At 36.0% G+C, this 14,164-nt stretch overlaps 1 protein-coding gene across 2 annotated transcripts in view; it reads right to left on the bottom strand.

Moving 5' to 3' along the window:
• Positions 1 to 14,164, bottom strand: part of Pbanr (pheromone biosynthesis activating neuropeptide receptor) — a 95,672-nt gene that overhangs the window by 32,056 nt on the left and 49,452 nt on the right. For both annotated transcript variants that reach the window (XM_021347554.3, NM_001043512.1), the window contains 1 exon segment: positions 203 to 1,012. In XM_021347554.3, the coding sequence (XP_021203229.1) occupies positions 203 to 1,010 (808 nt within the window). In that variant the 5' untranslated portion in view covers positions 1,011 to 1,012.

Here is a 14,164-nt window from a genome sequence, read left to right on the forward strand (position 1 = left end):
AGAAATAGACATAATTACTTCAGTGCGCTGCGTGGGATAGCGGCGACCTACATGGCAGTCAATCTGTTAAACACAGACTTAGAATAGAAAAGTCTAATGTGTGAATTAGGCAAATATTACTACTCAGAAATAAACATATTAAAAATTATCACACATTATATTGGCCTTGATGCGGAACGAGATATCGTTTCAGTAAACTCACCGAGCATTCTGATGACCCTCCTCTGTGAGCTTCCGTTTCTGTACGGTGTGTGCGCGCCAGGCCTCTCATTGCTATCTAATGACAGCTTCTTAACGGGATGCAAAATACGAGACGTACGTAACTTGAGCCCTATCAACGCGTACAACACCGATATAACCGACATAGGTACAACGAAGAAAACAAAACTCGAAATGACAAACACTTGGTGCACACCAGGTCCTTTCACAGTACAAGCACTCATGCTCTGTCCGTTTTCAACGTAAGACACTATACCGAATTGCATCGCTTGAGGTACCGCCGTACACAGCGCGAACACCCATATAGCAATAATAAATCGCACAGCCCGTGAAAGCTTCGACATGGTATGCGACATGAACGGTCTACATATAGCAATGTATCGCTCCATAGTGAATGCCGTAATAGTCAATACGGTTGCGTTCGCAGACGTTTCAGACGCCAGACCTATCGTGATACATTGCGCCTCACCGAGGGGGTACGTAAACGGATTCCACAAGCGATACAATTCTAAGGGCAGACCGCACACAAGGAGTATTATATCGGAGATAGCAAGACTGAAGAGGTAGAAGTTAGTGGCGGTGTGCATGGAGCGGTTACGCGCTATGACCACGCATGTGCTTGTATTCCCTAAGATCCCGACTATGAATATGACAGCGTACGTAACACTTAATGGTACTAGCAGATGTAATGGGTAGGATTCACTGTACGCAGAAGATTGGTCTGTCACGTTCGTGACATTCAGCAAATTGTTCTCGAGCATTTCCATGTTGACGGTTTCATCTGCCATCATTTCTGTGAACAATGGAAAAAAATATTATTTTAAAATAATATTATTGTTCTTTTCGTAAAATCAAGGATACATACATGTAATTAAAAACTTTTCTCGAGAGCGTCGTCAATAAATAATTAAAGTTAAAAGAAGATTAACATATCCATCAACGCCCGCTGTAAATAAATTATATTTTTTTTCGACAACTTTAACGTTCTAAATTATTCGTGTCACTTTTTTTGGACGGAATCGAAAATTTTAACAATAGGGATTAAAGTATGAAATTCCCGTTTTATTGTAATATGTACTTCGAATTGACATAGAACCTTCATGGTTCAAGATTTTTGAGTGAAACTTTATTCAAATGGCACCTGTGAAGTTCTTCTTTTAAAAAATGTGCAACATTCGATTATTGACTTTCAGTTGTTTTTTTTTTATTCAGCTTAGACAAGAAAGATGGATATTTCGAAAATTCGAGTGATTTTTGAATATGAGTTCCCTCCACACCCCATACATAATATTAATATCTCATATAATTTTAAGCAGACAATATCAATATTAGCAAATTATTTTATTTTATTAAATTTTACGATAAAAGTTGCAATCATTTCATTACAAACAGGTTTTTTCCTGTATTTATTATTACTATTCTTAAATAATGTGGCTGTTACAAAAATTATCTATGCAGACCGAAGTGGTTTTAAATTCTAATCGTTACAAAAGATTGTATTTTGTAATTCAAATGGTCTCTAATAAAAGTTCATGGTCGCTTATTTAATGACCCGTTTTCAAAATAATGTTGCATTTTCATTTCTGACGTATTTACTTACGGATCATAGTGCTGGCTGGGTTAAATTAATGCTAATATTAACGTAAACGCACCTAACAACGACCTCTCAAATTCGGTACCCATTACCGCCCGTTTTATAAAATTCTAATTTTGAGCTGTTGTATTAAACTTAGACTAGTGGTTGCTTTAAAGAAAATACAGATGTATTTTTATTGCAAATATACATCACTTCCTTTTGTGCCTAAACCAATAAATTAAATAATAATTGCCTAGTTCGTCGTTGGAGTACGGAGACAGCGCAAATTTCATACTAAGTCGGTCCCGCTTACATAAGTACATCCATTTCGTTTTTAGTAAAAAATATAATCGTAAATTATTGACTTTCAGTTGTTTTTTTTTTATTCAGCTTAGACAAGAAAGATGGATATTTCGAAAATTCGAGTGATTTTTGAATATGAGTTCCCCCCACACCCCATACATAATATTAATATCTCATATAATTTTAAGCAGACAATATCAATATTAGCAAATTATTTTATTTTATTAAATTTTACGATAAAAGTTGCAATCATTTCATTACAAACAGGTTTTTTCCTGTATTTATTATTACTATTCTTAAATAATGTGGCTGTTACAAAAATTATCTATGCAGACCGAAGTGGTTTTAAATTCTAATCGTTACAAAAGGTTGTATTTTGTAATTCAAATGGTCTCTAATAAAAGTTCATGGTCGCTTATTTAATGACCCGTTTTCAAAATAATGTTGTATTTTCATTTCTGACGTATTTACTTACGGATCATAGTGCTGGCTGGGTTAAATTAATGCTAATATTAACGTAAACGCACCTAACAACGACCTCTCAAATTCGGTACCCATTACCGCCCGTTTTATAAAATTCTAATTTTGAGCTGTTGTATTAAACTTAGACTAGTGGTTGCTTTAAAGAAAATACAGATGTATTTGTATTGCAAATATACATCACTTCCTTTTGTGCCTAAACCAATAAATTAAATAATAATTGCCTAGTTCGTCGTTGGAGCACGGAGACAGCGCAAATTTCATACTAAGTCGGTCCCGCTTACATAAGTACATCCATTTCGTTTTTAGTAAAAAATATAATCGTAAAGCATCCTAATGCAGTTTAAATATTTTGTGATGTCTTCGTAATGCTTTAATAAACACAAATAACAAGTAATTTCCATGAGATACAGCTTAAATTTGTCTAAAATTCTATATTTAAAAGTAGCGGTAATAGGAACAATTATCACTATTTTATTTCTATTACCGACCTATGTCGCTATTTGGTTTTAGATGAATATTTTTGTTACTATGTTTTCCATTATGATATATGAATTAATAAGTAATGGGCTATAGTAATTTGGTTAGTTATGTCAAGTTGTATATGAGCCATTAACGCCATATAATTATAAGTACAGATAGTTGTAAAAATCAGCAGTTTTCTTAAGTATTTTTTTTGTAAATGTACGAAGCTTATTTCTCAAATATTGTATTTTTTTAGTTAAAATATCACTATCGTTAAATATTCATAGCTAATTCAGCTAGATTATTTCACAAAAATACTAAAACGCAATATGTTTACACCTTACATAAACATTTTTATGGGTCGGTAATATATATTACGATTTCCTTTAATATTACCTAATACCGATCTACCTGTACTTTTGCGTTATACTTATATTTTATTTTTATATTATACGTTATATTATATTATCATCAATATCGGATTAAATCAAAAGTTCAGTGACATTTCGATTTAAATAACTAATCGATGAAGTTTGTTCGTTCATATTTTCTTAATTGCCTCTTACAAATATTAGTTTATGTAGAAATGGATACATTGATAAGAATGCTGCCGCTGATAATTTATCGCATTTCTGCTAATATATTCTTAATTGCTTCTTACAAATATTAACATATAAGTTTAGAAAAATGTATGCATTGACACATATCAAGCTATCGCTTTTTCGCTAACAAGTTTAAATAACTAATAATGAATTATGTTGGTCAATATATTCTTAATTGCTTCTTACAACTATTAGTATATATAGAAATATATGCATTGACATTGGTGACACTGGTGACTGACTTTTCACTGGTGGTAGGACCTCTTGAGTCCTTGTGAGTCCGCGCGGGTAGGTACCACCGCCCTGCCCATTTCTGCCGTGAAGCAGTAATGCGTTTCGGTTTGAAGGGTGGGGCAGCCGTTGTAGCTGTGCTTGAGACTTTAGAACTGATATCGCAAGGTGGGTGGCGCATTTACGTCGTAGATGTCCATTGGCTCCAGTAACCACTTAACACCAGGTGGGCTGTGAGCTCGTCCACCCATCTAAACATTGAATCTATATATTAGAGCATTAACATTAGATTGCCAAAACTTGACGGATTGTAAATCCTTTTTGGTGAGAAGCTCGCTGCAGCTTTCGCTGCAGGATGTTCATCTGCTGAAGACGATTTCAAGAGTGAGTACTAAACCGGTACATCAAACGTGATTCTTCAACCCTTGTCAAATCGTCGGCTCATCTTGTCAATGGACGATAACAAACACACCTCGTGACTGCAGTTTGACAACCACCCTCAACGCCTGAATTTAAAGTTTCGGACTTACTCGTTCATATATAATTTAAAAATGTTCTTACTATTTTTATTTTTTTCGAACAACATTACTTGTAGATTTTTTTCATTTTATTTCATTGAATTTTCCGTAGTCTACACCTGTGTCGATATCGAATAAAAATGCTAATATTTAATCTAGAAACAAGACAATGGCGCGCTATTATAACACTTTTTATGTTAATGTAATTTTATTTTACATTTAAATTATTTATAGTTTTCATGAATGGCTCCGCTTAAATCATTGATAATTGTATGAGAAACATTCGTATTCTTAAAACTACTCACTACTCACAAAAATCTTTTCCAAAATGCTGTTACCAACTGTACCACACATCATCGAATTTAACACATAAAAACAAAAAATTGTCATTATAAAAAAAAAATATTAAACCGTAAGGGTAGTTTCAATTATGTACATAATATGAATCGCGAAAACTGAAGAAAATTATTACCGGAGCCTATAGACATGAAAACGTGAAACCCACCTTGAGACATGACTTTGAAGTCTCCGTTTTACAGTATAACAACTGCCGAACCAAACTGAAACGCATTACTACTTAACGATAGAAATAGGTAGGGTGATCGTACCTACCTGCGCGGACTCATAAGACGTCCTACCACCACGTCCACCACTAATTACGCAAATTAATTTTTTTGCAGATTTGATTTTTATTACGCGATGCTATACCTTCATCGTAGATGTCATTCGTAAATATACAACAGTTACTTGATTATCACTAGCACACTATGTTTCTAGGTTTAAATACTTTAGTTTGAATATTATCAAAAATGTTACTTTACAAATACTAAATAACTACATTAACATTTTAAAACTGACTTGAAAACTAAAATAAATTTAACATAAAACAAGATGAGGAGAGAGTAAAAAAGTCATCGAGCAATTCGATAATGGACTTATCAAATGCAGAACAGAACCGTTCCCCCGCGATCTTCATCGAATACGTGAATCGAAAGCTAAAACTTCAATTAAGTCTCGCAGAATGTTAATTTCATTGAAATAAACGTTAACAACATTTAGGCTGAATGTTATTCTTGATTTGATTCTTTTATAATCTCAAGCTTGCTTAATGCGAATGTTTTACTGCATCAAATAGAATAGCATTATGTGTTTAATTTCTAAATTTTCCCGCGTATTGTTTACTTTCATTACAGACCTCCAGAACCCCTAAGTTTTTCAGATATGTAGGAATTGAGAATCGGTAAAGAGACTTAGAAAGCTACATGTAAGTTTCCCGACGCTTTTTGCGAAAGAAATTGATGCTCAGAAATGGGCGAGTGGTTAGGGGAGGAGAGGAGGAGGGATGAGGTTGGTACTCATCCAGTATCAACTAAGAGACAGGATAGCTCTCCAAGCGAGAGGCCCTGTCATCACGACACTGCAACCATTCCACGTTCCATTTACGATACATCCAACATGGAAGCGTGACTAAAGTTATGTTCTACCTTATCTAAGATTCAGACGCCGGCTGTTGAATAACACAGGTCTAAGTTGCTCTAACTTGTATAGGCGGAAATCTATTTCCATCTGACCAAAAAGGCCTGGCTGTACCTTACGCGTGCATAAATTTCACAGAAGGAACGTACCGTTATTGAACTATTGACAATATCTGACAATTTTTTGACACTATCGACAATATCTTTCGAAGATTACTGATTACCGGAACGGTGCGTTTTCAAGTTAACGGTTCAGCGAATACTGTTAGAGGTCAACATTGCATAGCAATTGTAATAGCAAATGAGTCAATATTGTTGGTAAGGTAACGTTAAGCCATGCCGCTAATTCTTGAGTAGTTTGACTCGGATCGGCTTCCACCATCTCTTTCAATTCATTATTATTCGCATGTGTGGTGTCTTCCATATGGCTTGTTTTTTAAATCAAAATTTCCATCACGAAAGCGTTTAAGCCAAAATCGCACGGTGCATTTATGGCAGTCCCCTCTCCAAACGCAACATTGATATTGCGAGCTGTGTTTCGCTGTTGCAGCGTTAGTTCCGCATTGGAACTCGTATTCAAAAATCACTCGAATTTTCGAAGTATCCATTTTTGTTGTCTAAGCTGAATAAAAAAAACAACTGAAAGTCGATAGTCAAATGTTGCACATTTTTAAAAGAAGAACCTATAGATAACATTTGAAAAAAGTTTCACTCAAAAGTCTCACACCATGAAGGTTCTATGTCAATTCAAAGTACCTATTACAATAGAACGGTAATTTCAACGGTAATTCCTATTATTTATCAAGGCACTTATCATTAATTTCTCCAGATTACCTATGTTTGACTGCTACAGAATGTCTTAGGCATTAAGCCCGCCAATGCATTCAAATACTCGTACATAGAGTGTAATATACATATAATCAAATAACTAATCAAATATGTACGTAACATCGACTATGAAAGTGAAAGCAGAAAATAAACCTGCTGTGAACATTAGCTCATCACTAATTTAAACGTCTTCATCAAAATTATACAGAAACTAGCGACCCGCCCTCGCTTCGCTTCGGAAACATTAAAATACACATGAAACAAAAAAAAACAAAAAAAATTGCCTATGTTCATCAGGGACAATGTCGGCTTCTAATGGAAAAAGAATTTTTCAAATCGGTTCCGAAACAAACAAACAAACAAATCTTTCCTCTTTATAATATTAGTATAGACAAACAGAGATATTAGGAATATTTATAGTGGCAGAATTTTTGCTAGACCCATACGAATTTGCTTAGCTTCATATATAGCTTTGACATAGCTTCGGTAACTGCTTGAAACTTTGGACACGGCAGGTCGCCCGCCTGTGTATGAATGAAAATTCCCAAACACATTCAACAAGCTGTGTTTTAATTAAAATACTGTAAATTGCTTTTATAACAACGTAATGAGTTGAGTTTCCTACGTTAACGACATCTGACCACGAAAATAAAATAGTTTATCCGTTCATTTCAGCAGTTTAAATTACGCTAAAAAATAATTTTACTAAACTTTTTTTTTTATTGCTTAGTTGGGTGGACGAGCTCACAGCCCACCTGGTGTTAAGTGGTTACCGGAGCCCATAGACATCTAGAACGTAAACGCACCACCCACCTTGAGAAGTTCTAAGGTCTCAAGTATAGTTACAACGGCTGCCCCAGTCTTCAAACCGAAACGCATTACTGCTTCACGGCAGAAATAGGCAGGGTGGTGGTACCCACACGCGCGGACTCACAAGAGGTCCTACCAGCAGTAAAATAATATTAACTAACTATAACTAACTATATTAACTATAAAATAAAATAATACATAATAATATTGCGAATGTGATTTTACGTCGGTGGTGCAATAGTTAGCGCTCCTGACTATTCCGCCGAGGGTCGTGGTTTCGATTCCCACATCGGGCCAGCATTCGTGTGATAAACCGGTTTGTTTGCTCTTTGGGGCTATTATCTATAATCGTATATATTTATACGTATATAAGTATGTATGTCAGTGTCTTCAGCACAGGGAACCCTAATTTGGGGCTGAGTGACCTCGGTTTGATTTATTATTATATAATCGCATTGTCAATTAGCCCGTGATTGAGTTGTGTGAAATATAGATGTAAATATTCGCTTTTCGCTAACAGATTAATGTCTGTAGCGTGAAATTTTAAACTAGATCATCAATATTGAAGCAGTTTCCACCTAGTGTGTTAGATAGAAAATGTAATTTCCATAGAATTATTGCGAACCAGTGCTCCAACTTTTAGGTTTTACTTGTTTGATCCGGCTACGCTTTGCTAACACTTTGAAATTGCTGTTTTAATATAAAGGATAGTAAAATAAAAATATAGAGGCACTTTTAATTACTTTTCGTGGTTACGGACGATCAAAGTGTTACTCATCTAACATAACATAACATCACATCACATGTACAAAAATAACATTCTTTATTATTGAAACGGGCTATCTCGAAAACTCAAAAGGTAGGAAATTTTTTACAGATCATTTGAAACTTCTGGGTCCAGGAAGGGACTTCGTTTTTTTTTGTTTTTTTTTTCCATATGTTTTATGAGAGTGCTCTGAAGAATCCTTTGATTGAATCATCTCGTTTTTACCATCGCATCGCCCTCCACGGGAGCAAAATTCATCCATGCTAGCTAAAATTACTGCCTTAATCCACCATGCATTTCCAGAGATATTTTATGCCACAAGCCATTGCTTGCCATTGGCTTTGTTGTACAGGAACCACTTAAAATCAAGTGAGGTGCGTGCTCATCCGCTCTATTCATTCTACGTTAGGAGAAGATTCCACTAACGAATGCAATCTGTTCCTTTTTGGTTTAATCGCATTCGAACTTGAAGCTTTGGTTTAAAGCCCGCACCATGATTAAGATCCGGTAGTAAGTTAAATAATAATGATTATATCTTGATTTTTATTACACGATGTTATTCCTTCACATGTGAAAGTCATTCGTGAACTTTTATTAAGTACGTATTTCATCAGAAGAATTGAACTGAAAAGCTGTGCGACTCGTGAAAGCTTTTCACATCATGTAATTCAGAGATCAGTAACCAGTTTTAACACCTAAGGCACGTACAAAAGATTTACCTAAGCTACAAAACCCGATCTCTACGAACTTGGCTTGACTAAGTGTTACATTAACATACGGCCTTGAAAAGCTTCGACAAAGCACAATAAGTTACGATACGTTACGATAAAGTAAAACCTTATTTTAATATTATCAGGCCGTAAAACGCTCAAAAGAACGCAGCGGGATACGAAAATTCAATATCATGTAAGAATTTTCACGCTGAAATAGCCTAATGATATGTGACCGGAGCTCAAGTAAAACTATTTCATAGATTAAGGAAACGCGTGACGAAGTAAACAAATCATATAACGTGCGTCGTAGATTTTAGATCTTATATGTGTTTCAAATGATTGCTTCGCGTTAGAAACGGCCAAGATGATGGTATCGTCTGCCTACAGGGGCAATAAAAAAAAACTACCAGTGCGGGTTGACAATACCACTAGCAAACGCGCAATTTTTTTTTAGTTTTCATTATTAACCAATTGAATAAGACAGCTAATTTTGACTGGACCGCAGGTCGTGCGATCATTTCTGGTAAATATTTTTATGACGAAAAGGTTTTTTTCTTTGTATCGGGTTATTTTATATTTTTACTCTTCTTCTTAGTCGTTTCGTCGGACTTCATCGTTAACGGTGATTCGGCCTTAGTGAGGGGCAGATTTGACGTCTTATGGGAATCTGTGATTCCCATAATGAAGAGAATCCTAAATCGAAGTAAGATCTATATAGAATAGATCGATATAGAAAAATTAAGACTAAGTGAATAGACAACTTAGGAAAAAGTACTTGAACTTTAAAGCCAAACAATTATTTTAATATTAAAAAAACTCTGATCATGATTACACTTTTATATGCTACACAATTTTAGGTAAACATGTATGTTTAAAGTAATAACATGAAGATATTTTAGATACTAAGTCTGAGATTACCGAAATAATTCCACGGAATAATTGGAAGCAATCTCTTTTAATGCACATAACGCGATGTTAATCCCGGCTAAAATTTATCAATCATTTTTCATCTGGAATGTAATTTGAACATCTAAATTTATTTCGCAGAATGAGGCGAGCTGTAGTGTCACTTGCGAAAACGCCGGGCTCTATAAGCCTTCATTCAATTAGTGGCAAATGGAGGCGGCTTTCTCACAATGAGGCAATTTATACACACCCAGAAATCGTTGCGGATACGACTTTTTCTTTATGCCTTCTGAACTTAACATGACAAAATGATGGAACTGTAGTTTTAAGGTATAATAAATATCAGTACGATTTTTTTTTATCCAAAACCATTTATTAGCTCTACAAAATAACGATTATATATCTATCTATAATTGCTGTAAAACTGTTCCGAGAAGTCTGTCTATTTTTAATCCGAGTACTATGTTCTCGACCAAAATGACAAGTTTATTTTTTATATATTTGTTAATTTATTCGTAAGACTATCACGCCAGAACCACTCAACCGATTTCTATGCAAATATTGATGTTAAAAAGATTATAATTAGACTTAAAAACAGAGATACATTTCATTTTCATCTCAGTGCAACGTTGCTATTTTTTTAAGCTATTGCATAGCTTTTATCGCGGGCTTTGAACGTATCTGAATCAAGAAATTCCGTAACGAAAATAAAACCTAACACCTCCCCACTCCACCTACCATATAGCTCGCGTAAAACACATTAATACGTTGCGCTTGTGTAGTGTTTGTAAATAAGCACGCGGCGTGACGTCGCACTGCATGAGCATCATGAAAAGTCTGCCCATCTTTCTCTCGCGCGGTCTAGCTTATGAGTGTGAAGAGGACAGTAAATGTTTTGCTTTTGTTATGTTTATAAATATGGCGTGGTCTTATCTTATTATTGTTTTAATATTAAATTATTATATATCGGACGATTATAATTGCATAAGTTGATAAAAAATGCTATGCAATAGCTTTACTGCGGCAGTCCCTGAGGGCCACACATGTTTTTTTTTCCACAGGAGAAAATCACCGGATTCCCTCCCGCGCGGCGGGTGGGAAACTCACTAAAAACTCCTGCCGCTCATAGCCGGCGTCCAACCCTGGACTGGCCCGGAGCTAAGTCGGGGTTATTGAGACGGCGGGACAGGGTCGACGCAGAGCATATTATAACCAATCCCGCCAGCTCCCAGACGCCGGCCCGGCGGCCGCCGGCGACACGATCACCGGTCTCCTCGGTCGACGGGCCGGGAGCCCGCCTTGATGGCACCGCGTTGCACCTTCCCCCGGAGCGGTCGGGGGAACGCGGTCTACTATCACCCGGCATCCTATTACGGGCGAGCGTGGAAAGCACGCCACCTCGCTCCTGGGTTCCTCCCCGCCTAAATCGGGTGGAGCTCGAAGTTCTTAGGGGGCCGGGTCACGGATGGGACCCCGGTCCCGACCCCTGCTCGGCGGCGCCGGATTTCTGCGTTGTGAGGAGAGCTTTGCCTCACCCACCCCGCCACCTCTTTCTGCGAGATGGTGCATTCGCAGAAGTCGAGCGTAGCCTTCCAGGACTCGTCGCCACGACGCCAGGCAGCGACAAGACCGGTCTTATCTTTGGGACCAAGACACGGTGCTACACCTCCGAAGCGGGGCAGACAGCGAACGTATGCTCCGCCGTGTCCAGGTCGTGTCCACAATGGTGGCACTTCATCGTCAGCTCAGCTCCTATCCAGTGCAGGTACTTCCCGAAGCATCCATGCCCGGTCAGCACCTGCACCAGACGAAAAGTGAGGCGTCCTTCGCCACGGTAACTCACTTTTGGGAAGACACGCCACACCCAGAGCAAGAAGGTCGCTACACCACCGATAATCGGCAGCGAGCGACTCCGCATCCAGCTCCCATGGAGTGCAATGTTATTAGCCGGATATATAACATTCTTCCTTTTCAAGTACACCCATTATATCATTCTGACGCACATAGAGCAACAGAACACAATTTAGATCAAAGTTGAGTATACGAGAATGAATTGTCTTATCTGTAACTGTCGGAATAACAGCGTGAAATTAAATACCATTGTAACAATCTACATACTAATATTTCACCGAAAAGATTGATTTGCTGTTACTCAAATTCACATCGTATAACTTTATGCACTGCATATATTTTATTTTAATATGTATGAAATGTGCAGTTAAGTTACTTTTTCACACACAAATGACCTTCCGTCCGGTCCAAAGTTTCCTATTTAAAAGTTATGAACTCATGTCCCGGTCAACGAAAAGTTCTCGAAATACAAGCTGAAAACTAGATTTTTTAATATTTTTTAAATGCAATCAGTCACGGCCAACCCACAGCTTGTGCCGGATGAAATATTTTTTTCCATTCACTTTATAAATTATCATTGGACGAATACACATGAATACAATAGAAATAAAAGTTAAAACATCTATAACGCATTCATGCTTCCTACTTCTAGACAACCACAGGTAACCACCAGCATTCCACTGCATATGTATATTATATATATTTTATCTGTTTAATCTATGCAAAAAAAAACAGAATATTTGTAAACACAATAAATTAAAAAGCTAACTTCTGTAATATGGTTAACGGCTTTTAAATATGAATCGAAAAAAATATTAAGTAAGTTGTTTTGCGAAAAAGTATTATAATAATCAGTGGCAATTTGTTGATATAGCGAAAACGTAATTATGTATTAGTGAATAACACGAGCTCAATAAAATAAAGTTGAAAGACTTCTGTTTCGGGACTTACGTACTCAGTAATGAAAAAGAACGAACTTGATTAACCTGATCGGAAGAAAGTTGGATGACGATCCCACGGGAAAGTCTCACGGAAAATTACTGAAACAATTTACGATAACATACACAATTGTTTTGGGAAAGTTGGAGAAATTGATATAAAAATAAATGCTGGAATGCTTTTAACCTAACGGTGCTGTGCCGTGTCAGATATCAGGTCGAGGCCGAAAATATGTAATATATACAGAGAGAATGCGATTCACTCCGGAAAACAAAGACACGTGGTGGATGGCGATATCTTGATACGACAACACGAAAAATTCCCGAACAAAAAAAAAAGATTTTTTCCACTTTCGAAATACACATGTCAGGATAATTAAATGAAATTAAATATGTAGCATCTGTTTGAAATAACGTAGCAACACCGTTCTTGACATCTAATTTTGAACGTATATTTAAAAAGCAATAACACAACTTAATGTAGATGTTTCGTTGTGTTTGGGGAGAGCAATAATACTATACCGGACTTGAGCCCAGCCATGTGATGCAAAACGTGTTTTGTCTACACATTTTAATTAATACATTTTAATATATTTTTTTTATTTCAAATATTTATTTGAATCGAAATTACCTACATAGGTATTATATTACGAATATAAAAAAATGTATAAGAGCATTGCCAGCTACTGTTTTTAAAATAGAGAGAAGTAGTAGTGACGTTACTATACTCATAGAAATGGTGGAATAGAAGGAAAACTCAAAAATCACAAGTCTACCTTCAATTTATTGCTCAGGATAAAGAGTTGGTTTCTTAGATCCAAAGGCATTTAATCATAATTATATTTAAAAAACACAGTCTCGAAACCAATATTTTTCCAACTACCTCACATTTACAATGAATTGCATACAATCAAATACAAATTCTACGCTTGGCATGACGACATCTTTCTCGTACCTATATTGTATTTTGCGAATCGAAGTAGTTGTAGTAATACTATTGAAAATCAACTTTGTCTAACAAACTTAAAGAAGTTTTCTCATTTGTAATATCGCTAAGGTTGTAAATACTACATAGATTATATTGTTTTATTTTGGATATCAGCAATACTTTTCCATGGATTATTGATTTCTAGTTTTCCAGAAATCTGACTTTTTTTTTTTAAAGCATTCATTGTTTTTGTAAGTCAAAGTGATGCGTATGACAGTTAAGCAAATCGAAGTTTCCTTACCTAATATTAAATCGTATTATCTGCTGACTACCCTCCAAATTAAACACACAATCAGATATAAAAAAATAACAAAATGTGTGCAATTCACACGTGGTAGAAGTGAAACCTTCCAAAATTAAAATACAATTATCCTAAACGTCTTAAGTATATGTAAAATTTTGTCATTAGTAAATAATTGTAGGTAGCGCCCTCTGTGAATTGATATTTTAATTTCACGTATAATCCTAAATTAAAAGCTTTCATACACACGTTAG

The sequence above is a fragment of the Bombyx mori genome, chromosome 12, assembly GCF_030269925.1.
Source record: "Bombyx mori chromosome 12, ASM3026992v2".
Taxonomy (NCBI): Eukaryota; Metazoa; Arthropoda; class Insecta; order Lepidoptera; family Bombycidae; genus Bombyx; species Bombyx mori.